Source organism: Henckelia pumila, chromosome 2 (genome assembly GCF_033568475.1).
Source record: "Henckelia pumila isolate YLH828 chromosome 2, ASM3356847v2, whole genome shotgun sequence".
In the NCBI taxonomy this organism is placed as follows: domain Eukaryota; kingdom Viridiplantae; phylum Streptophyta; class Magnoliopsida; order Lamiales; family Gesneriaceae; genus Henckelia; species Henckelia pumila.
The window spans coordinates 84,170,137-84,192,925 of NC_133121.1; the positions used below are offsets into that span (position 1 = coordinate 84,170,137).

General features: G+C 38.9%; 3 protein-coding genes across 3 annotated transcripts; 1 reads left to right on the forward strand and 2 right to left on the reverse strand.

Annotated features, from left to right (window-relative positions):
- The first annotated feature begins 364 nt into the window (after nucleotides 1-364).
- Nucleotides 365-14,606, forward strand: LOC140878026 (probable serine/threonine protein kinase IREH1). The gene is made up of 17 exons (XM_073281628.1): nucleotides 365-1,312; nucleotides 4,335-4,405; nucleotides 4,507-4,689; nucleotides 4,772-6,121; nucleotides 7,125-7,297; nucleotides 7,366-7,612; nucleotides 7,712-7,804; nucleotides 7,887-8,027; nucleotides 8,126-8,218; nucleotides 11,344-11,548; nucleotides 12,141-12,226; nucleotides 12,370-12,458; nucleotides 13,219-13,270; nucleotides 13,536-13,592; nucleotides 13,674-13,847; nucleotides 13,945-14,022; nucleotides 14,313-14,606. The coding sequence occupies exons 1-17, from the start codon at nucleotides 607-609 to the stop codon at nucleotides 14,394-14,396; spliced, it is 3,882 nt and encodes a 1,293-aa protein (XP_073137729.1). The 5' UTR covers nucleotides 365-606; the 3' UTR covers nucleotides 14,397-14,606.
- A 6,266-nt stretch (nucleotides 14,607-20,872) lies between these two features.
- LOC140877825 (uncharacterized) lies at nucleotides 20,873-21,463 on the reverse strand. The gene has a single exon (XM_073281408.1). The coding sequence runs from the start codon at nucleotides 21,461-21,463 to the stop codon at nucleotides 20,873-20,875; it is 591 nt and encodes a 196-aa protein (XP_073137509.1).
- Nucleotides 21,464-22,150: 687 nt separating this feature from the next.
- LOC140877826 (uncharacterized) lies at nucleotides 22,151-22,636 on the reverse strand. Its single transcript, XM_073281409.1, has one exon. It carries the CDS (start codon nucleotides 22,634-22,636, stop codon nucleotides 22,151-22,153), a length of 486 nt encoding a protein of 161 aa, XP_073137510.1.
- Nucleotides 22,637-22,789: the final 153 nt, after the last annotated feature.

The window sequence follows — 22,789 nt, forward strand, 5'->3', positions numbered from 1 at the left end:
CTTATATGATATATTTTCTTATATCTTATCACAAAAACTCAAACAAAACAATTTCAATGGCTATTTTTGTGAGACAAATATCTTATTTGATCCAAAAAAATATTATTTTTTATACAAAAAATATTAATTTTACTTATAAATATAAATCAAATCGATTCGTATTCCATATATAAACTCGTATCATTTCACAAAGTAATTACTCCCATCTATTCAAATTTGTTTTTTCACACGTGTGGTCTATACTTTTGACTTTTGAGGAAAAATATTTAATTTAAGATTTGGGCTTGGTTCAATAAATATAAAATGGAGTTTTTTAAAAATCAGAAAATAATATTAAAACTATTAGAAAAACAAAGGGAAAAAAATGAAGCGAGTTGAAGTCATAACACTGTGTGTGTCCTCTGTGTTAAATTCCAGTCAAAACCGTTCAATTCGTTCAGCCACCGCCTCCTCCTCCCATGAAATGAGGCAACTTTGATCCTCCGCCGTGTCGCCGCCATGCCCACAGCTTCTGCTGCTTCTAACTCACTATCCCACTTGCTCCGCACTCCCATTTCGGGGCTACTTTGAAGCACCGATAATCTTGTCAAGTAAAGTAGGTGAAAAATGGTGTTCAAGGGGAGGTTCTTTTCTTCCAAGAAATCCGACACTTCGAGCCCAGATGGATCCTCCAACAGTCCTCGATCATTGGGGTCCAACTCCAATTCCCCGATCCGATCAGATAAGAAAAAACCCAAATCTTTATCACCATCCCTTTCTAAAGATAGCTCCTCTTCTGCAGCAGCCGCCCGTGCTAACACTCCGACGTCAGCTAGCAAAAGCCTTCTCAAGAGAAAAGACTCTAAAGGTAAAGATACGCTGGATTTAAGCAAGCCCACCTCCGAGATACCCAAGAATTCATCTCTTGCTCCTTCCAATTTGAAGAAATCTAGCGAGACCGCGGCCCCTGCGGCGGGACCCACCTCGGCATCTTTCTCGCCGATATTGGCTTCGTCCTTGGGGTTGAACAAGATAAAAACTCGATCGGGACCGCTGCCGCAGGAGAGCTTTTTTAGTTTCGGGAGTAGGGATAAGGGGGTTCCTTTGGGTTCTAGTAACTTGTCGAGGCCTCTGGGTAGCCGTGGCGGCCTTGATGGTGCCGATGTTGGTAAGAAGAAGAAGGAGAAACCATTTTTGGAAAATGTGGAGAACGGCAGCAATTCAGATGGTATGTCTACAGAGAGTGGGCCGTCGAGGGATCAGAGCCCTCATGTTTCCAATGCCCAGGCTAGATCTCGGCTCCAAAACGGAGAGTCTTCGTCTGGAGCTACGGGTATACATCTTTATTTTCATCTTATAAGGTCTACTGACTTGTTTAGTTTACATTTACATTTACTTCTAATGACATTTTGTCGTTGTGTTTGTTCCTTAATATTTTTTTCGCGAGGCATAAAGCCTGTATAGTATGAGGATATGCATGTGTATTGGAATTAAATGGAGCAATCGTGACACAAGGTTGAGATGAATTTATTAATAAACTTAGATATGTAAGCTAGATAATTGATTGTATATGACGATAAATGGATGATTTAAACCATTGAGATATGTTGGACTCTGAGATGTAGAAGGTGTTTCTGGCTTTTCTGTCAGTGGAACTCCTTAAGCATTATGATGGATGCATGTTTAATTAGTTGAGAAAGTAATTCCTATGAGCTCTGAAACCAATTAGCAGAGGTTGATCAATAGAATCTCAAATGGTGGTAAAACATACTAGATATTTAGAAGTAATAACATGCCTTCATACTCATATTTTAGAATCGTATATCTTAAATAGGTTTATTATAAGGACATGTGTAACAGATTGAATAGGCTTATATGGATCCTGGCTTCGGTTGTTAATGTATTAAGGGCATGTGGGGCCATTATGAGGGGTGTAGAGTGGTGCATATCTGAATTGCGTTAGATGTGATCAAGTGCAGTCTAGTTCAGATAAAGTTTGATTCAAACCTATTCTATCTGTTTGTTAAAAAGCAAATCAAACCAAACCATGGACTCTTCACTCTTGATAACCATAATAGGCCTAGATTTTTGCTTTTGTTTGGTGTGGATAATCGTTTTTCTCCTGATTAAATATTTTGATTAATGTTAAATATGATCTAATATGATATAGCTTTTATATGTAGAAATAAACAGATGTCAATATAAATACAAAACTCAAAGCATTTCAGAATATGGAATTTGACATTACAGATTTAATTTAATGTAAAAAATATAAATCTTCAAAATGAATTAGTTTGTTTCCAAAAGAAACCGCACTATCGTCGCATATAATCCTCTCCTATTCGGAGAGGCATGGGTTCGAATCCATGTTAGAAAGCACCCCCTCCCCTTCCGTGGTAATAAAAAAATACAAATATCTTTTAAAAAGAAACCATAGAACTGAATTACAACGGTCACTTTTTTATGATAAGTAGATAACCAGACATGTAATGCTATCAATATTCATTTTGTTACTTTTTATAATTAATCAAATACATCCATCACACTAAAATACATGTAACAAAAATTATTTCAATTTTTGTTTTGTTTAAGTACGTAATCAAGAGGGAGAATTTTAAAAAATTACATATTATAATAATATTGGTACTTAGTTTGATTTTGTTTGGTTTGGATTGTTTTTCATATGAACCTTGGACTAATTAAAAACCGAAACAAACTGTGACTAATATCCAATCAAAACCATGTTGTTTGGTTTGGTTTTTGGGCTATTAGGGTTTAATCCGTGACATCAAACATAATTTAGGATTCAGTCCTTAGTTTGAGCTCCCGGAACCCGCATGTTGTTTTATCATTTCAGTTTCATGGCATTTTTTGGTCCAAATAGGTATATATCGTTGAAATTATGGCATAAATTTATGAGTTTCGAGTATCAACACATTTTAATTGGGTATATTATTCATGCCAGATGCAAGGCACGAAAACTAACACAATAAATACAGGTACAGATCCTTGAGATTATAGCTCAACTGCACAAATTTTAAGTATCAACTGAATCTGATTAGGTATATAATTATAATTTTTAGGTATTAAATGTTAACACTTTTTTGGGCTACTTAGATATATATTGTTGAAAATATGATACAAATGTATGCGTTTCTGGTACCAAGTAAATTAAATTGAGTATCAATTAACTTAAATTGAGTATATGTATTATAATTTTTGGTTTTCTAAGTTCAGGAAGTTTAAATGAAAAACATGTCAGATCAGGGAGTTGAAACTAAGTTTTTCTGAGGAGATTGAATCATAACTAATGTTTGGACTTAGGGACCGAATCCCAGTTAACCCTTGGGTTTTTAGTTTGGATGGATTTGGTTTGATTTCCAAACACCTCTAGTTTATGTAAACTCTTTATGTAAGGCTAATTTCGTGAAGTGGTGGTAATGAGGAATTAGTTTTTCTGGTTGAGACATAAGTGATGTATGGACACCACCTTATATTTTTTCTCATTCTTTGAACCATGTTTATGTGCTTGTTGTGACATGCAGGAAGACTTCAAGTACGGTACCATTGCCTTGGTACCATCGCCTTGGCATCATCGCCTTTAGCATTATATTCATGATAATAGGAAACAAACGGGAAAAAAAATATTTTAATAAACTTTGGGAGAAAAGTTTCTTTCAACATGACTATTGCTGGAATAATCAATAAAATGGGAAAAAAAGTAGTACTATGAAGAACCATCTCATTTATGTTTGTCCGATGTGATGCTGACATGAGAATCTAAGAATTGCGGTGCAAATGAACATTGTGAAAACAATGGGATCACAAAATTTAGCATGTGGTGAAATGAAATTGACCCTCTTTAAACCATAGTATCACCTGTATGGGTGTTCTTCTGTGTCCCCAAATGTTACTTTTCCTGATTTACGATCAGAATCCACCTCTTAAACTTGTATAAATGTAGTAAGCCAATTTTTTTTTCCAGAAACGTCCCGTTACTCCGTAAGTTAAGAAATCTAGTTATACTGGCATACTCTAATCTGCATGAACTCGTTACGGTTGATCAAATGACTTTCCAACTTTCAAATTTCCTCTATTGGAATGGTTTGTTGTTAGTCGCATTTGCTTAGTTACCTCTTCCCTTGGCACCTTGGTGAGCAGTCAATCGACATCTATTTACTTTCTTTCACACAACATTATCTTTCATTATGGGCTAGAAAAAAATTGGGGTTGCTTGTAGAAGTTAGGGTAAAAAGAAAAGAATATGCTAAATGTCCTGCCACTGAAAGACTCGTAATACTTAGAACCTCGTGTTATGTGGTGCAACACTCATACCTTCCACTTGGTCATTTCAGGGCAATTTGATTCGTCATGGAGTCATTCTGCAGGTCTCATGAGCTCAGATGCATGTACTCCAGAGATTAAGGTGGTGTATTTTTTTATGCAGTGAACCATAAAATTTCAAAGTTTCTTGACCAACAAATTCAAATTTACTTTTGTTATTTTTGTCTTTACATACTTTTATAGGCATCATATGATTGTGACAATCCAAAAGAGTCTGAATCTCCCCGGTTTCAAGCAATACTCCGTGTTACAAGTGCACCCAGGAAAAGGTTTCCTGGAGATATTAAAAGCTTCTCCCATGAGTTAAATTCCAAAGGTGTACGACCTTATCCATTTTGGAAGCCTCGAAGGTTAAATAACTTGGAGGTATTCATACTTATAAACTCAACCAATAAGGATATTGAATGCCTTTATATTTTCGGATATTCATGATTTCTAACTGCAACAGGAGGTTTTATCAATGATACGTACAAAATTTGACAAGGCAAAGGAAGAAGTGGATTCTGATCTCCATATTTTTGCAGCAGATCTTGTTGGAGTTTTAGAAAAAAATGCTGAAAGTCATCCAGAATGGCAAGAAATTATAGAGGACTTGCTAGTTCTTGCTAGGAGTTGTGCAATGACTTCTCCCGGAGAATTTTGGCTTCAATGTGAAGGCATAGTGCAAGAGTTGGATGATAGGCGGCAAGAGCTTCCTATGGGCATGTTAAAGCAGCTGCACACTCGAATGCTTTTTATACTTACTAGATGCACCAGATTGTTGCAGTTTCATAAGGAAAGTGGTCTAGCTGAGGATGGAAATTTTTTTCAGCTCCGTCAGTCATTTCAACCTGCAGATAAACAGGTTCCTCCTGTCATCAGTAGCGATGGAAAGGTGCCCAGTGATCTAAAAGTAATGAAGGTTCCCTCCACCAGGAAATTTTTTAGTCAGGAACAATCAGAGTGGAAGAGAGAACCTGCTGCACAAGGAAAATTTCAATCTTCACATGCTGAAACCACAGAAAATGTGGATTCTTCAGCTAGCAGAAATAAAATGGCATCTTGGAAGAAATTTCCATCTCCTACTGGAAAAAGCCCCAAAGAATCTGCTATGGTTAAGGAGCAGAATGACAGTATTATGGATGCTTCAAGAATAATAGATAATAGAAGAAGAGCTAGTGATGCAGAGCTTGCTACAGCTAAGATGCCCGAGGTTCCTCCTGTTAAAGATTCTCATGTTAACTCCATAATGCCCATGCCCTCCAAGCACCAGCATAAGCTTTCCTGGGGCTATTGGGGAGATCAGCCAACCGTATCCGATGAAAGTTCAATAATTTGCCGCATTTGTGAGGAGGAGGTTCCTACTTTGCATGTGGAAGACCATTCTAGGATATGTGCAATTGCTGATCGATGTGATCAAAAGGGTGTCAGAGCCAATGAGCGTCTTCTCAGAATTGCTGAAACTCTTGAGAAGCTTATGGAATCATTTTCGGCAAAGGACATGCAGCAAGCTGCTGGGAGCCCAGATTCGGAGCTTATTTCTCCAAAATTTAGTGATTGGTCCCGTAGAGGCTCTGAAGACATGCTAGATTCTTTTGCTGAAGCTGAGAATACCATTGAGGTGGATGATATTAAAGCTTTACCATCCATGACATGTAGAACACGTTTTGGTCCTAAGTCAGACCAAGGAATGGCAACATCGTCAGCGGGCAGCATGACACCTAAGTCCCCGTTGATGACACCTAAGACAAGCCCGAGCCCAATTGATCTGCTTTTGTCAGGGAAAGGCGCCTTCTCCGAGCATGGTGACCTTCCTCAGGTAGACCTCAGTCTGGCTGAATTATTTTTCATTATTGTCATCGTCATTGCTATTCTATGCTTCCCTACAGTTTCCTTGACTTTGTTGAACATACTTACCAAATTGAAGTTAAAATTTTAAATTTATAATTATGCTGTTTTAGCACATTTTCTCTCTGGTTTTCAGTTTCAAAAATTCATTATTTTGTGATTTTGGTTTTGGTTTAGGTTTACAAGAAAAGAATTATATTCTGCAAGTTTCTCCTTTATCATCCATAAATCTGTCTTTGAGATCATATTCTATAGCAGCCATTTCATTTTGTGAACAATGAAAAACCATATTTGGTAGAATATGGCCTCGTGGATGTGTTGAGTTTGGTCATATGTTTTTGTTGGTCTAATATTATCTCTGTTGGAGTTTAGTCTTGGGTTAGCTTATTTGGTGGTTCTTTTCTAGAATCTTTTTGTGGACCACTGGTTCACAAGTTAATTTCACTCTCTTTATTTATATAATATTATTATCGTTTCCTATAAAAAAAATTTATCTCTGGCTATAGTTGAACATTTAAAGGATATTGGCAATTGATACATTAATAATTTCTACTTATATAGTATCGATTATGGTATTGAAGTAACTCCAGTGAACTGAGCATCTAGCTTGGGCCAGCATCCTTAAATATGCGAGAGGCGTTCAGTTTTTGTTGATATAAGTGAAAAACCAATCAAAATTATGAACAGTTGTAATGTATGAGGAATTGCAAAGATACATTTTTTTTATGTCAACTAATTTTTATGTAGAAACACTTTGCAACATCATTTTACCTGCTAATGATCCACTCAATGTTAAATTAATTATAGAATTCTGTTGAGTGTGTCATGTTTTAAATGACGATGATTGTTGTTGAGCTAATTACTGCCGATTTCGTAAATTGAGTTCCCAGTTCTTTCTTCTTCTTCTTCTTCTTCTTCTTCTTCTTCTTCTTCTTCTTCCTTTTTTCCTCCATTTTGGGGAAACACATATACAGATAAATGAACTTGCCGATATCGCTCGTTGTGTGGCAAACACACCCCTTGATGATGACCGTTCTTTGCAATATCTGCTTTCTTGTCTTGAAGACTTGAAAGTTGTCATAGACCGAAGAAAATTTGACTCTCTCACAGTGGATACATTTGGAGCACGCATAGAGAAATTAATCAGGTGAATTATGGACATGTTTATTTGCCTATGATGGAGCATTAGTGTTGACCCTTCACTCAATTATGTAGGGAGAAATATTTACAACTATGTGAGCTAGTTGATGATGATAAGGTTGATATAACAAGCACAGTGATTGATGAAGATGCTCCTTTAGAAGATGATGTTGTGCGTAGCTTGCGAAGTAGTCCAGTGCATTCTAACAGAGACCGAACTTCTATAGATGACTTTGAGATCATAAAACCAATTAGTCGTGGAGCATTTGGTCGAGTTTTCTTGGCCAAAAAGCGAACAACAGGAGATCTTTTTGCGATAAAGGTAAATTATGTGTAACTTGCAAGAACAGGAAATTGCCTAACGAAATATACTGTATGCAACTCAAATGATAGATTGACATGGAGAATTTGCGATCTGCAGGTTCTTAAAAAAGCAGATATGATTCGCAAGAATGCGGTTGAGAGTATTTTGGCAGAGCGGGATATTCTAATATCTGTCCGCAATCCTTTTGTGGTGCGACTATGTATCTTGCAGTCCTTTTACGTTTTTTACCCTTTTAATGATAAGTAAATTCATTTGTTGTCTCGTGTGTTAGGTCCGATTCTTCTATTCGTTCACTTGCCGTGATAATTTGTATCTTGTAATGGAGTACTTGAATGGGGGAGATCTTTATTCATTGTTGAGAAATCTAGGCTGTTTGGATGAAGATGTCGCTCGCATATATATTGCTGAAGTTGTACGTATTTGTTGATTTCCTTTTAATGTTCTATTTTATTCCTCATTTTTCTGGTTACTTGGGGACCAATTAATGTGTCGCGTGCGATGGATAACCAGGTACTTGCTTTGGAGTACTTGCATTCACTTCGTGTGGTTCATCGTGATCTAAAACCGGATAATTTGTTGATTGCGCATGATGGGCATATTAAGGTAATTTTTTGTCATCGTTTAATTGCTCTCGCTTACATTGACTCACTCAGATTTACTTATTTATATTACTCAACTTTGGGCAACTCTTTAGGCTTTATTTTTCTGTGTTTTGACACTTCATTGAAAATATAATTGGTGCAAAGGTGACCTCAAAGAAAAAGTTGAAATTTCCCAAATGTCGAGCCAAACTTTGTAAGATAGATTAGCAAGATGAGCTTTAAGTGATGCTTCGAAGGAAATGACCACAGTTAGCAGTCCTAAAGGTGTTGGAGATTTTAGAACAGGTTCAATTGAGTGTGTGCCGAAGTCAGGTGTCGGGTCTGAAGTTGTGTCAGGCTCTGGGGTGATTAGAAGATCGTTCCTACTTACGAGAAAGTTTACAATAAAAGGAAACCAGTTTCAGTTGCTAACAATATCATTATAAGCGGCGATGCTTCTTTGAAGCGAATGCCTTTGAAGGAGAAGAAACAGGTTTTTGGCTGTGGTGATCTTTAGGAGACGGAGGATCAAATTCCAATCAATGTGACTGAAGTTAGCTCTGTAGAGGATACTGATTCTTTTGTGTCTGATAGTTTTCTATCGTTAAGCGCTTTTAACACTATGCTGTCTCTTTTGGGCGTGGAGGACATTAGGGTTTTATGTGCATCATATCCAGGTTTAGATAAGAAGAGCAGACTGCTCCACGAGGATTCTTCGGTTCCTAAAGTGGGTGAGGCTCTTTCTTTTCATTCATCACCTTTAAACAATCTTTCTCCCTTAATCATATTCTTCCTTTGCCTTCTTCTTTAGCTGGTTGTTTTAGCGTGTCACTCAGGAGAGGGTGGGCCTATGTTGCATGGATACGGGTATGTGTATCGTATCGAATACGACATGGATACCAGCGGCACAGAAAATTTTGAAAATATAAGACACATTACGTCTAGGATACGACAAATGTTAAAAAATGTATAAATATTGTATATATGTATAAATTTAGTATTAAAAATTAAAAATTGCCAGAAACTGGAGGGCGGCGATGGATAAAGGGCAGACTTCAAACTTCAAAGGAGTGATGTGATGATGATCAACGTGAAGCCGAGCAGGAAAGAACAAGAACGAAAAAATAATTTAGGGCTTTTTAGGCCCCATTCAGTTTAATTTATTTATTAATAGTCCTCGGAAATTTAATTTTTAAAACTTATAATTATTTGCAATTTTGCCAAAACGTACCTGTAAAATGTGCCCCCCCCCCCCTGTGTCCTTGCTGTATCCTAGTCCTGTCCAAAACATATCCAACTGGTCAAACTTAAAAATGTCAACGTATCCAACACGCGTATCGGCGTGTCGTACTTGTACCTTTGTTCGATACTTCAGAAATTTTTTTTGGAGTACCCATGCTACATTGGGGTGGGCATTCACTGACAGTGGTAAAGTCGGGTAAGTTGGATGACAAGTTTCTCGAGGGTGAGCTGGAGAGGTTGTTTCAAGGGGAGGAGGTTAATGCCAGGCACTTGTTGGGTGGATGGTTGTTATGATTGTCTTTCTTGTTTGGAGGTAGAAAAGGTGCCTCTTGCTAGTGCAGTATGGAGTAGATCGATTTAAATAAGACCAAGGAGTTAAAAAGATTGAACTTTGGGAAAAATTATGAGAAAGGAACAGGGGATCTGCAATGTTAAATGAAGATATTGTCCTGGAATACGAGGGAAGGGAGTTCAGGAACAAGTAGGGGATTAATAAGTACTTCAAGAAATTAAAAGACTGGGTTGAAAGACGTTTCATCACAAGCATTTGGAAGTCTAGGTTTGATGATCGTGTGGTTCTACCCAGCTTTAGGAAGATCAGGGTGGATTTTGGTGGTGCACTGGTGTGGGATACAAGAGTGGTATCGGTTAGGGATAGTCTGATAGGAGAGTTTTCAGTATCAATTTAAATTGAAAGAGAGATATGTGGACCTCTTGTCCGCTTTCTGTAATTAATAGATGTTTCTATATATATATATATATATATATATATATATATAACATGTTTCCTAAAAAAAAGAAAAGAAAAGGATAGCTCTACCAAATGGTGGTTTTCTGCAGTATACGGGCCTTGTAAGCCGAGAGACAGACAGGCTTTTTGGGATGAATTGGTAGTAGGGCTGAAAGTGATCTGTGGTGTTTAGGGGAATTTCAATGTGATCAGATCTTTAAGCGGGAAGTTGAAGTGTGTTTTATGCTGGCTAGATGTGGAGACTGAGGATCAAATTTTTATTCATTGCCTTTTTATGAGCTACCTTTGGTTCAAAGCTTTGGAGGAGTTAGGGTTGGTTTGGTAGTGCTGAGATCAACAAGGGATTTGTTTGTGTTAGATCTTTGACACGGCCTCGGCAGGAGGGGTATAATTTTTTGGACGCTAGTAGTTCGTTGTATTTGTTGGCCAATATGGCTGGAGAGAAATAGGAGGATTTTTGACAATATAGAAGAATCACTTGAAGAATGGTGGGACAAGATCAAGTTTCAGGCCCCTAGTTGGATTGAAGGAGTTTAAGATATTTTCGGTCTCAGATTTAGTTAGGTATTGGAGTCTTAATTGCTGTTAATATGATCAGGGTTTTAGTAATTAATATTAATATTTTTCAATTAATATAATATCGTTTCCTATCAAACATAAAAAATAAAAATAAAATCTCCTTCTCTTTTAATCACCTCCATCAGGCGATATCTGAGTTTCCCAAGAGCCATATTTGAAGTTCGCGCTTACTTGAATCTATTGTTTTCTATTCCTCTCTATCTTTATCCTTACACTGGAAAGTTTCAAAGTCAGGGTGCTTCAAGTGCACCATCTGCATTATTGTTTAAATGAAATTAAGAACTGAGTTGTCTGCGATTTAGAATTTTTTTCCACGCATTTATTCTTGTGTTACTCTTGAACAAGGTTTGAGAAACTTATCTGAAAAATAGTACAATCACAAGATTATGTTATATCAGGACAACACTCCAGATGAACCTCCTTACCTGAATCTTAACTTGATTCAAACTTTTTTGACGCGACAGATGAAGCGTATGAACTTCATTTTTTTCGCTGTTTAATGTCTTCTTTATGTGGTTGGACCATGTGATATAGTTTTGAGTTTTAAAAATACTTGTTGCCTTCATATTGAACAGTTGACAGACTTTGGGCTATCAAAAGTTGGTCTTATTAACAGCACTGATGATTTATCGGCTCCCGCTGTCAGCGGAACATCTCTAATGGAAGAGGATGAACCCCCTTTATCTGCATCCGAGCATCAGCAAGAAAGGCGAAAGAAACGCTCTGCTGTGGGTACACCAGATTACTTGGCACCTGAGATTCTTCTGGGAACTGGGCATGGTTAGTGTGTCCTTTTCCCATTATTTTATAGCCTGGAATGACTTATTGAAAGCTTTCAATTCGTTTTGACTGAGAAAGAATTATATTCTCTATTGACATCTTATAATCCATAAACATGTTTCCAGGAGGTGTTCAGTATAGTCACTGATCAATGAAAGTGTACAACATTTTCCATTCCCCTTCTAATCCTATAAATGTATTTTTACCTTCGGACGGCTTCGTGTTTATTCAAAATTTTCGACACTGGAAGAAAAGGTAAGATTATGATGAAAGAGAGCCTTGAGAGAGGTGCTGACCGTAGGAATGAAACTCACTAAGATGTTACTTATCAGGGGCAATTTCTTTTAGATTTACACTAAAGAGGTGTCAAGTTGCATGTTTTAAATGATTTTTAAGGTTTTTGATGTGTACTGGATAGTGGATAGTCCAAGTGGTCATGTTTTGGGCTACTGTCTACATGCATCATAACACTGAGTAACTGGGTAAAGTTAATGAGTAAAGGTTGTAGTTTTCCGGATGAGGATGCGTAATGCACTTTTCATCTATAACTTCTCAGAAATGATGTGTTTTCTCGTTTTCTACATTTCCTCAGGCTTTACTGCAGATTGGTGGTCTGTGGGTGTTATTCTATTTGAGTTGATTGTTGGCATCCCTCCTTTCAATGCTGAGCACCCTCAGGTGAATAAAATGTTAACTAATATCTTATATATACTTTTTTATTTCTAGCATGTGGCTGATGAACTATTTGTGCACTTAACGTCGTACTTTTTCTTCAAGATCCTTTATGGTTGTGTTACTTACTTTAAATCAATTTTTTTTAGAAAATATTTGACAACATTCTCAATCGTAAGATTCCTTGGCCTGGGGTGCCTGATGAAATGAGTTTTGATGCTTACGACTTGATTGACGGGTAAGATAATTCCTATAGTTTGTGATATTTCTTATTTAGGAGGTCTTCTATTCCCAACCTCCAAATGTTTGTGCTCTCAGATTCCTACTTGACTTCCGGTTGTTTCTTCTGAATATTTCAAAATGTGTTTAGTATAAAGTTGTTGGATGTGAACATCAAAGACTCGAGTATTTGCTTACGTTTCCCTCAGATGTGATTTTAAAAGCATGCAAACCTTTTTATTTTCCTTTTATTTTATTGGACATGATTTTCCTGTTTTCTTCATATGAGATTTGGTCCATTGTCAGTGGCTGTTTCCCTCTTCCTTCTTCCGTACCATCTGAGAAAGATGTTCAGTGTTCCTATTCTAATCTCGGGTTCAGCTAAATTTGGGAAATAAATAATATGAATTATTGTGATCTTCGGCATCAGCATAAGCTGTAGTTGACTATAATGTGGTTATTAGTGATCCATTGAACGTATAAATGTGGTTTTGAAAAATTGTGTATCTAAGTATTTTTTTTGAAGTTAGAAGATTCCTGATCTTCCTCTTCCAAAGTAAGGAACAAACCATATACTGCATATAGACTTTATATTGGGACATATAAATGCATAATCAGTGCTGAGCCATTACCGTGTATGGTGTAACATGTTGAAACTGTTCTTGTTTCATTTTTATTTGCATTGTATGAAGAAACTACATAAAACTATTCACCAAATTGATGAATTAATAAGCTAAAATTAGTAGATCTGCCAAAGAATTTCTTTTGTTAACTGACAGGTTATTGACTGAAGACCCTGACCAGAGACTTGGAGCTGGCGGAGCTCCGGAGGTGATTTTACTTCATTGTCTTACCTATGATGTTAATCACCTCTTTTACATGACTGTACTGTCAGTTTTATTTAATTCACAATAATAAAGTATTTTTCTAAGTATGTCTCCTTGATGACATTTGATTTCCCGGAGGCTTCTGGGAACAATCACTGCCGGTTATCATCTGTCTCATTTTGTCCCTAAAAAAAAAAGCATCATTTATAGTTGATTAAAATTATCATTCCCACTTTTATACCAGTCTAAGAATGAGATATGCCGTGCAGGTGAAACAGCATCCATTTTTCAGAGATATTAATTGGGACACGCTTGCTAGACAGAAGGTTCGACTCCAAAAACAAATTGAATTGTCATTCATGTACAAAATTGGTGATGTCTAAGACTCATTCTATTACTTCTCCCAGGCAGCTTTTGTCCCTTCGTCAGACGGTGCAACAGACACTAGTTACTTTACAAGTCGTTACTCGTGGAATCCATCTGATGAGCATGTTTATGCACATAGCGAATTCGAAGATTCCACCGACAATGGAAGCATTAGTGGTAGCAGTAGTTGCCTAAGCAACAGGCATGAAGAACAGGTGCGTTGGTGGAACAGGAACAGAACTTAAAAGTTTATTTTCTACTTAACGAATTTATAACGTTAAATGGTTTCAAATTTTTTGGATCATACAACAGGGAGATGAATGTGGAGGTCTTCAAGAATTCGACTCCAATTGTGATATCAATTATTCCTTCAGCAATTTCTCATTCAAGGTAATAATTCAATCATTTCGTTCATGACGGTGTCATTTCGTTCATGACGGTGCTGAGCTTTTTTTTGCCCCCTTTTAATGAGCTGCTGGTGTGTAGAGGATATTGTTCAAAGTATAATTTTTTGCGTATTAATTATTATATTATAAATTTGTTGCAAGCTTACAAAGTTCTTACTGCAAGAATGTCCATTTGTGCTGAAATACTTAACATGGGATGTTTTCTATTTCTTGATCAAATTTCAACGGAGCCGTAAACTGCGAACCTCATTTTTAGTTTTTGCTATGCAACAGAATCTTTCCCAGCTTGCATCCATCAACTACGATTTGCTTACAAAAGGTTGGAAAGACGATCCTCCTGCGAACTCTAGTGCATAGTTCGGGTATGTGAGGTGCAAAATACTGACCAGTTTGTATTTCCCTGTAAATGTGTTTTGTATTTTGCTCAAGTTTTGGTTTTTGTATAGAGCCCTTTTTGTGTAATTTGTAGCGTCACATAATGAAGTACTCTTTTAACAAAATGATCTGGGTTGTATTACGGATCATTTCAACCTACCTATACATGTATTACCCCTCTTTGAGAGCCAATTTCGGGTGTATAGCTGGTTTAAATTTACCACACCAAAAATATAAATCGAGTTCACCCGAATCAAACCCGAGATTGATGGGTTTTTAATCAAGTGGTTTACTTTTCTATCAGCTCGATTGTAAATCGGATTAAGAATGTGCCTCGGGTTCCCAAATGTGTTCTAAAATTATATTTTAATATCATCTTAGAATAATATAATTTAACATAATATAATATGTAGAGCTACTTTTGATTGTTCTTCTAAAATATTGTTTTAATATCATCTTAGAATAAAATAATTTGACATGATATAATACGTAGAATTCATTATAGAAGCCGCACCATGAAAACCAGGAGAGACATTTGCGCGAGCCCACTAAATGAGAAATTTTTTATTTTTTTTAAATCTTAAAATTCAATTTAAAAAAAATTCAAAGGTGGACTCTAACTCGATAAGGTGAAAGAATAATGAGGTAGTCGTGGAAATCATGGAAAAAATTCATTGGTTTCTATGCATTTAATTGTTTTCTCTTTTAATCGTTTAACTAATGAATTTTGGATATTGATTTTTTAACTATTAATATTCTGATCTTATTTTTACTAAATATCTAATTTTAGCCAAAAAATATTAACTAAGCTATAAAATCTGATGACATGACAACAAATTTGGAATATTTTCAATTTGAAGTGAAATAATCTTCGTAGACCACTTAAAATTTCACTGCATCAAATCGAGATTATAAAATATTAAAACGGTAAGATTCAAAATACTTTTTGTAAGAGAGAGCTAGTTTTGAAGGTAATGGTTTGCTGTTAATCTTTAGTTTTAAAGAAAGGAATGAAATTCTCATCTATTTGAAACTTTAACGAGATGTTCTAATCTAATATATCATCTATACAACTAGTTCCATGTATGTATATGTATATATATAATATAAAAACTAAAATTTTTTTTTTTAAAAAAAAGTATATGGATTCAAAATATCTTTTAACCAGGAGAACTGATTTTGAGGGAAATGACTTCTTGTGATGGTTAGAAAAATCACTTGCTGTGAATCTTTAATATTAAAATAATGAAACTTATTTTCATCATTTGAAACTCCAACTCAACATTGTAATTCAAACATATAATTTGTATTCTCAACAACTAGTTCAATGCTGACGAGTTATTATTCAATTTGACTTTCTCCCGGGTCCAAGCCCAGTGGTTCGATCCATTTGGGTCTCATACTATTTAGTTATTTATTTGGACACTTTATCAAGACCCATAAATTCCTAAAAGCCCATAAGAGGCTCAAGCTCATGAAACTCTCTGATCAACTATAAATAGCTCAAGTTCTCTCAGTCTTAATAGTTCCATCTTTGGAACAATTCGAGTATTAATCCGACTATCCAGATCTTCACAAATTACCCAAATTGTCTCCAATCGGATAATATCAATATTTTGCTATATCAAATGTAAAACCAAAAAAAAAAGCTATAAGATTCAAAATACCTTTTATCCAAAAGAGCTGATTTTGAAGGAAATGATTTGTTGTGAATTGTGATAGCTAGGAGAATCACTTAGTATGATGACTATGAACGAAATCGGTTGATGTGATGGTCAGATCATGTACGTCACTTCATAGTTATGCAGAAATTCAAGATATACACACACAATCTCTACAACTAGTTCAGTGTAAACCCAACCCCCCGAGACTTATTCTCATGTATTTGAAATTACAATTCAACATTCTAATCCAACATATCATCTCTACAAATAATTATGTGTTAGCAAAAACAAAAAAACATTTACGATTCAAAATACATTCTATCGAAGAGAGCTGATTTTGAAGGAAATGACTTGCTATGATGGTCAGGTCTTGTTCGTAACTTCGTGTTATTCAGAAATTCAAGATGTAAACACACTATCTCTACAACCAATTCGATATGATATACCTCAATAAAGTGATCTTCTTGGATGAGCTGATGAAACTCCTCCAACAGAAGATGAACTGCTGCTGACCTGAAACCACAAACAAGAGTGTTAAGGGGGGCTGGAAGGTGCTCCGATGTATTCCCTCTGACGCTCAAGTCAGATGCTAGGATAGGAAAATACCGGGGTATCACAAGTCCTCCCCTTGAAAGTCGAACTGAGGTCAAAGACTCGAAATTCGTTGTTTTTATTCTGAGATGACCCTAAACTAATGCCGAGCTGAGGTTTCCTGCCGAGCCCCACTGTCATTCTGACAAGTACTATGAAACTGTAACTTTTCGAATTCCAGAGAATCTGAGCCGTCCATCTGTCCTAAAATCAACGGCCTGAATTGAACTGGGCTTTCTATAAATAGGCCTCGCTGTAAAAATTATTTTCATTTTCACTTTTGCTCCCCTTGCACATTTTCTCTTTCTAGCTTTCACTCCCGAGCTTCCCTCGTAAGTTGGTACTTATCTTGTTTTAATGACTTCCTCACCCCTACCTCATGCTGAGAGCTCGGATGAGGTGTTTGCTGAGGTGGATCGTTATGATTCCCTTGCAATCACCCTAGCAGGAGAGCATAAGGGCAAAATTCCCTGCTCCCGCATCAGCTTCGGCTAGGGATGATGACCTGGGCAATGACCCCGAGGCCCGCGCGGTGCCGTGGTATGAGCTGTACCCTTCTGAGCTAGATGCTTCGGATGAGGTGAAAATAAGAGCTCTATCCCACGCCCCCGAGGACTATGAGTTCATCATCCCTGATCTGGATGACCGAGCTGACCATCCTTCATTGGGCTATTACACCTTTTATATAGATCAGCTGGAAGCCGGTCTGAGGTTCCCCCTCCCCTTGATCTTTCAACAGCTTAGCCGCTATTATGAGCTCCACTTAGGGCAGTTCACCCCTAACTCTTTCCGAACTCTCTGTAGCTTCATAGTTCTTTTTAGGACCTTAGGCTTTGAAGTGAGTTGTTTCACCATCTGTAATTTTTTACTCCCCAAGCGTTCTGATGAGGGCCCTTTTTATTTTTCATGTCGACCCAATTGTAAATTTTTCAAGGGCTCTCCTAGTTCCAACAAAAATTGGAAGAGCTCTTTCTTTTTTGTTCACCCCACTGATGATTGGGATATATGCTCTCGATGGAGGGACACTCTCCCCATCTTTCCTGTTCCAGCCCCGGGCTTCCGATAGGGGGAATTGTTCATAGGAGCCCAAAGGGCCATAGGGGGAAGGTGCTTCGATATTTCTGCCCTTATCGCAGAAGATCTGCTCTGCCACCACGGGCTCAGCTCGGCGGATGTTTCTGTCCACGGCAATTTAGGTATGGCCCTTTCCCCGGCCCTGCTCCCATTTATTGGCATTATTATCATTTAACTGACCTTCCCTCCTCTTTGCCCAGAAAAAAAGAGTTATGGACGCTGCCCTGAAGAGAATTTTTGAGAAAAAGAAGACAGTTGCCCCATCGTGGGGCAAGGCTGAAGGGAGCTCTGCCAAATCAAAGGTCCCTTCGCCCCAAGCTGCTACCACATCTGAGCCTTCATCCGCCCCTTTTAAGGGCTCAAAAAGGCGTGCTACATCGAGTCCCCACCCCGAGGTGGTGGAGCTGGAGTTTGGAAAGTCTAGCATTCCTGAGGTGATTCCCCTGAGGCAGTTCAGGTCAGAGAAACCCCAAACCCCCATGGTGCGGTGTCGATCCAACTTCTTTGAAATGTATCACGACGAGCTCCAAATCGTGGGAGTGGGCCCAACTCCAACAGCCGTCTCAGTCCTTCGGGACATGCTTTCTCAAGCCGATGCCGATTATGTTAAGAGCCTTGGCTGGGCTGAGCTCATGCAGTGCTCAAACACTGCTTCCGCTGAGGTGATCTGGATTCTACATACCTTATGCTCAGCAATTTTATACTCATCTCTTAACCTCGTTTACTTGGTATTTTTTTTTTTTTTTTGCTAGGTTGCCGCCCTAAATGCCGAGGTGTCTCTCCGAGCTTCCATTGCTAGGAAGCAACTCATTAGGGACACCTGGGGTTATGAAGCTCACGTTGCTGAGTTGAACCAGAAGCTAGAGGACCTTAACCTTTCTTATGACAAAGAGGCGGCCAACCTCCGAGCTCAGATGGAGGAGATGCGGATGGGATTCCAAGCAGAGAGGATGAAGCACCAAAATGACCTTCGGATCTCTGAAGTTCAAAAGGAGGCTCTGCAGGGGGAGCTCAAAGGATCTCAAGATCAGCTCGGCCAAGCTACCCAGGAACTAGAGGGAGCTCGGGCCGAGCTAGCAAAAGGATTAGAGGGCTTCAAGGCGGCCTTCCTGGAATCAGAGGATTTCATGGACACAATAGCTGAAATAGCTTATGGCTACCTGGCTATAGGTTTCGAAGGATGCACCAAGCAATTCCAGGAGGCCGGCTACCCTCCTGAAGGGACTCCCCTTGACTTTATGAATATGGAGAAGTGTGCCCTGGGCTCCTCCACAGGCAGCGAGGATAAGGAGGGGGAGGGTGAAAATGAAAACCATTAAGTTTTGTATATTTGCTGGTGTAAACACATATTTTTTTATGAATGCTCTTATTTTTTCTTCGTAATCCCATCCGAGTTAACCTGAAAATGAACTGGGCTCCCCGAAGGGAGGCACCATAAATACTGGAAACCATTCATTCGAAGGAAAGCTGAGCACCCTGAGGTAGGCATAATAGACATTGAAAATAATTCCAACACCTGAAGGTGAGCTGAGCTCCCCAAGGGAGGCAAGATACATTCTTAAAAATAAACTAACACCCGAAGGTGAGCTGAGCTGAGCTCCTGAAGGAAGACAAGATAAATACTTAAAAATTAACCAACTCCCGAAGGTGAGCTGAGCTGAGCTCATGAAGGGAGGCAAGATAAATACTTAAAAATTAACTAACACACGAAGGTTAGCTGAGCTGAGCTCCTGAAGGGAGGCAAGATAAATACTTAAAAATTAATCAACTCCCGAAGGTGAACTTAGCTGAGCTCCTAAAGGGAGGCAAGATAAATACTTAAAAATTAACCAACTCCCGAAGGTGAGCTGAGCTGAGCTCCTGAAGGGAGGCAAGATAAATACTTAAAAATTAACCAACTCCCGAAGGTGAGCTGAGCTGAGCTCCTGAAGGGAGGCAAGATAAATACTTAAAAATTAACCAACTCCCGAAGGTGAGCTGAGCTGAGCTCCTGAAGGGAGGCAAGATAAATACTTAAAAATTAACCAACTCCCGAAGGTGAGCTGAGCTGAGCCCCTGAAGGGAGACAAGATAAATACTTAAAAATTAACTAACTTCAGAAGGTGAGCTGAGCTGAGCTCCAGAAGGGAGGCAAGATAAATACTTAAAAATTAACCAACTCCCGAAGGTGAGCTGAGCTGAGCTGAGCTTCTGAAGGGAGGCAAGATAAATACTTAAAAATTAACTAACACCCGAAGGTTAGCCGAGCTGAGCTTTAGATGGCCGAGCTGAGCTGCCAAAACTCCCGAGCTAAGCTCCTGAACCGAGCTGTCAAATATACCGGTGAGTCTTAGCCGAGCTCCCGAGCTCCGACGTCCGAGCTCCCGACCTGACCTGACTTATGTTACCCGAGAGCTTGAATGAGCTCCCGACCTGTCCTGACTTATGTTACGCGAGAGCTTGAATGAGCTCCCGACCTTATCTGACTTATGTTACCCGAGAGCTTAACTGAGCTCCCGACCTGACCTGGCTTATGTTACCCGAGAGCTTGAAAGGGCTCCCGACCTGACCTGGCTTATGTGACCCAAGAGCTTGAATGAGCTCCCGACCTGATCTTGCTTATGTAACCCAAGAACTTGAATGAGCTCCCAACTTGATCTTCCCCTGCTCTAAGTACTAGATGTGCTCAAGTTAAAATGAGTGTGTTTGGTTGAGCTTGCTAGGATAATGAGCTTGAACCAAATTTCGGGGCCTAAGAGGCGCGACCAAGGTGACGAGCTGAACCAAATTCAAGGGCCTAAGAGGCGTGAATAAGGTAATGAGCTGAGCCAAAGTCAGGGGCCTAAGAGGCGTGGCTAAGGTAATGAGCTGAGCCAAAGTCAGGGGCCTAAGAGACGTGACTAAGGTAATAAGCTGAGCCAAAGTCAGGGGCCTAAGAGGCGTGACTAAGGTAATGAGCTGAGCCAAAGTCAGGGGCCTAAGAGACGTGACTAAAGTAATGAGCTGAGCCAAAGTCAGGGGCCTAAGAGGCGTGACTAAGGTAATGAGCTGAGTCATGTTTACATCCATATTTCTAAAAGAGTAACTGTGTATAAAATAAAATGTAATTTGCATGAATTACAACTTAAAAGAAAATTGTTCTTGCAACATTTAAGAATAATATTTGCGTAAATTGTAAGCACTCCAAGGTATCTTCAGCATCTTCCCCTTTGAATCTTCCAAGTAATAAGCATCCGAACTGAGCCTCATCACCACCTTGTACGGTCCTTCCCATTTAGGGTCAAGCTTCCCTACAGCCTCCTCCTGAACTCTCCTGAGCACCAAATCTCCTATCTGGAAGCCCTTTCTGCGCACCCGACGATTATAGGACCGAGCTATCCTGTTCTTGTACGCCTCCATTCTGATGGCAGCAGGTTCTCTCTTTTCATCCAAAAATTCTAATTCTTCCATTCTCTTTTTTTCGTTATTCTCATCATAGAAAATGATCCGAGCTAACTCTTCTCCAATTTCTGTTAGCAAGACTGCCTCATTTCCATACACCAAACTGAATGGAGTCTCTCCGGTCCCAATTTTTGGCGTAGTACGATATGACCATAACACGCTAGGGAGCTCTTCCACCCAATTTCCTTGGGCTTTTCCCAAGCGTGTCTTCAAGCTTTGCACTAAAGATAGGTTAGTCACTTCCACCTGACCATTGCTTTGGGGATAATGGACAGAGGTGAAGTGCTGTTGGATCTTCATCTCTGTACACCATGCTTGTACCCGAGTTCCTTGAAATTGTATCCCATTATCAGAAATGAGCTTCCGAGGTACTCCAAATCTTCATAATATATTCTTTCATAGAAATTTCATAACTTCCCCTTCAGTAATTCGAGCCAGGGCCTCCGCCTCCACCCACTTAGAGAAGTAATCAATAGCGACCAACAAGAATTTCTTCTAAGCGGGGGCTGGAGGGAAGGGACCCACAATATCTGTAACGACCCACTGTATCAAGACAGGTCTTTCCAGCGTGCTTATGTCCTCACTCACACGCACCCCGAGAAACTTCCCAGGGGGTCACCCATCCTATAATTGCCCCAAGTCAAGCACGCTTAACTTTGGAGTTCTTATGTGATGAGCTTCCGAAAAGAAGATGCACCTTCTTGATATGAGTTGTACATATCAAATCTTTTTGTACCTCTCATTCCGGTGTAGGATCGGTTCATTCATGTCACCCGTCGCCCATTTTTGGTGGGGTTTCCATCTTTCAGGTATTAACCACCCATATTGCGGACCATGTACCGCCCTAGGACTTTTTGGCTCCGGGTGTCACAATATCAATTCCCCACTGATCAAAAGGACATGCTGCCACTATCCCTTTCATCAACGCTGCGGGCTGGTGCTGAAGTCTGCTATGTCGCTGACAACTGTCACAAGAAGTCACCAAAGCTATGACGTCTTTAAGATAATAGGCCAAAAATATCCCGCCAAGAGGACCTTACGGGCTAGAGAATAAGAACCCAAGTGATTGCCGCAACACCCCTCGTGTATTTCATTCAGGACATAATGAGCTTCCTTAGGGCCTAAAAATTTGAGAAGAGGTCCAGAAAATGACCTCTTATAAAGAACTCCCTCCACCATTACAAAGCGGAGACTCCTTTGTTTCAACCGATATGCCTTCTTCGAATCCCTTGGTAACTCACCCTTCTCCATGTATTTCAAGAGCTCTTTTCTCCAGTCACTCTCCTCCTGAGCTAATGGTGTGAGCTCAGTAGAGGGTGTCAATTCTACTCTCACAACTACCTCCCTATTTTTCCAGTTATGAAGTGAGCTAGCCATCTTGGCAAGAGAATCTGCTTTTTCATTGCTTTCCCTAGGGATTTGCTCAAATATCACTTCGTCAAAAAGGCTCCGAGCTTCCTCTATCACCTTCATGTATTCTTTCAACTTTTCACTTTTAACCTCATATGATCCATTCACCTTCTGAGCTACCAACTGGGAGTCGGAATAAAGATTCACTCAAGCTGCCCCAACTTGCTTAGCTGCTGGAGACCAATTAACACAGCCTCATATTTTGCCTCATTGTTG

Excerpts from the sequence above, each read along its gene's own strand:
- LOC140878026 (XM_073281628.1), top strand. The coding sequence starts at position 607 with ATGGTGTTCAAGGGGAGGTTCTTTTCTTCCAAGAAATCCGACACTTCG. Across the intron at positions 4,690-4,771 it reads GAAGGTTAAATAACTTGGAG|GAGGTTTTATCAATGATACG; the intron begins GTATTCATACTT and ends TAACTGCAACAG. Across the intron at positions 13,593-13,673 it reads ACACGCTTGCTAGACAGAAG|GCAGCTTTTGTCCCTTCGTC; the intron begins GTTCGACTCCAA and ends TACTTCTCCCAG.
- LOC140877825 (XM_073281408.1), bottom strand. The coding sequence starts at position 21,463 with ATGAAGATCCAACAGCACTTCACCTCTGTCCATTATCCCCAAAGCAAT.
- LOC140877826 (XM_073281409.1), bottom strand. The coding sequence starts at position 22,636 with ATGAAGGTGATAGAGGAAGCTCGGAGCCTTTTTGACGAAGTGATATTT.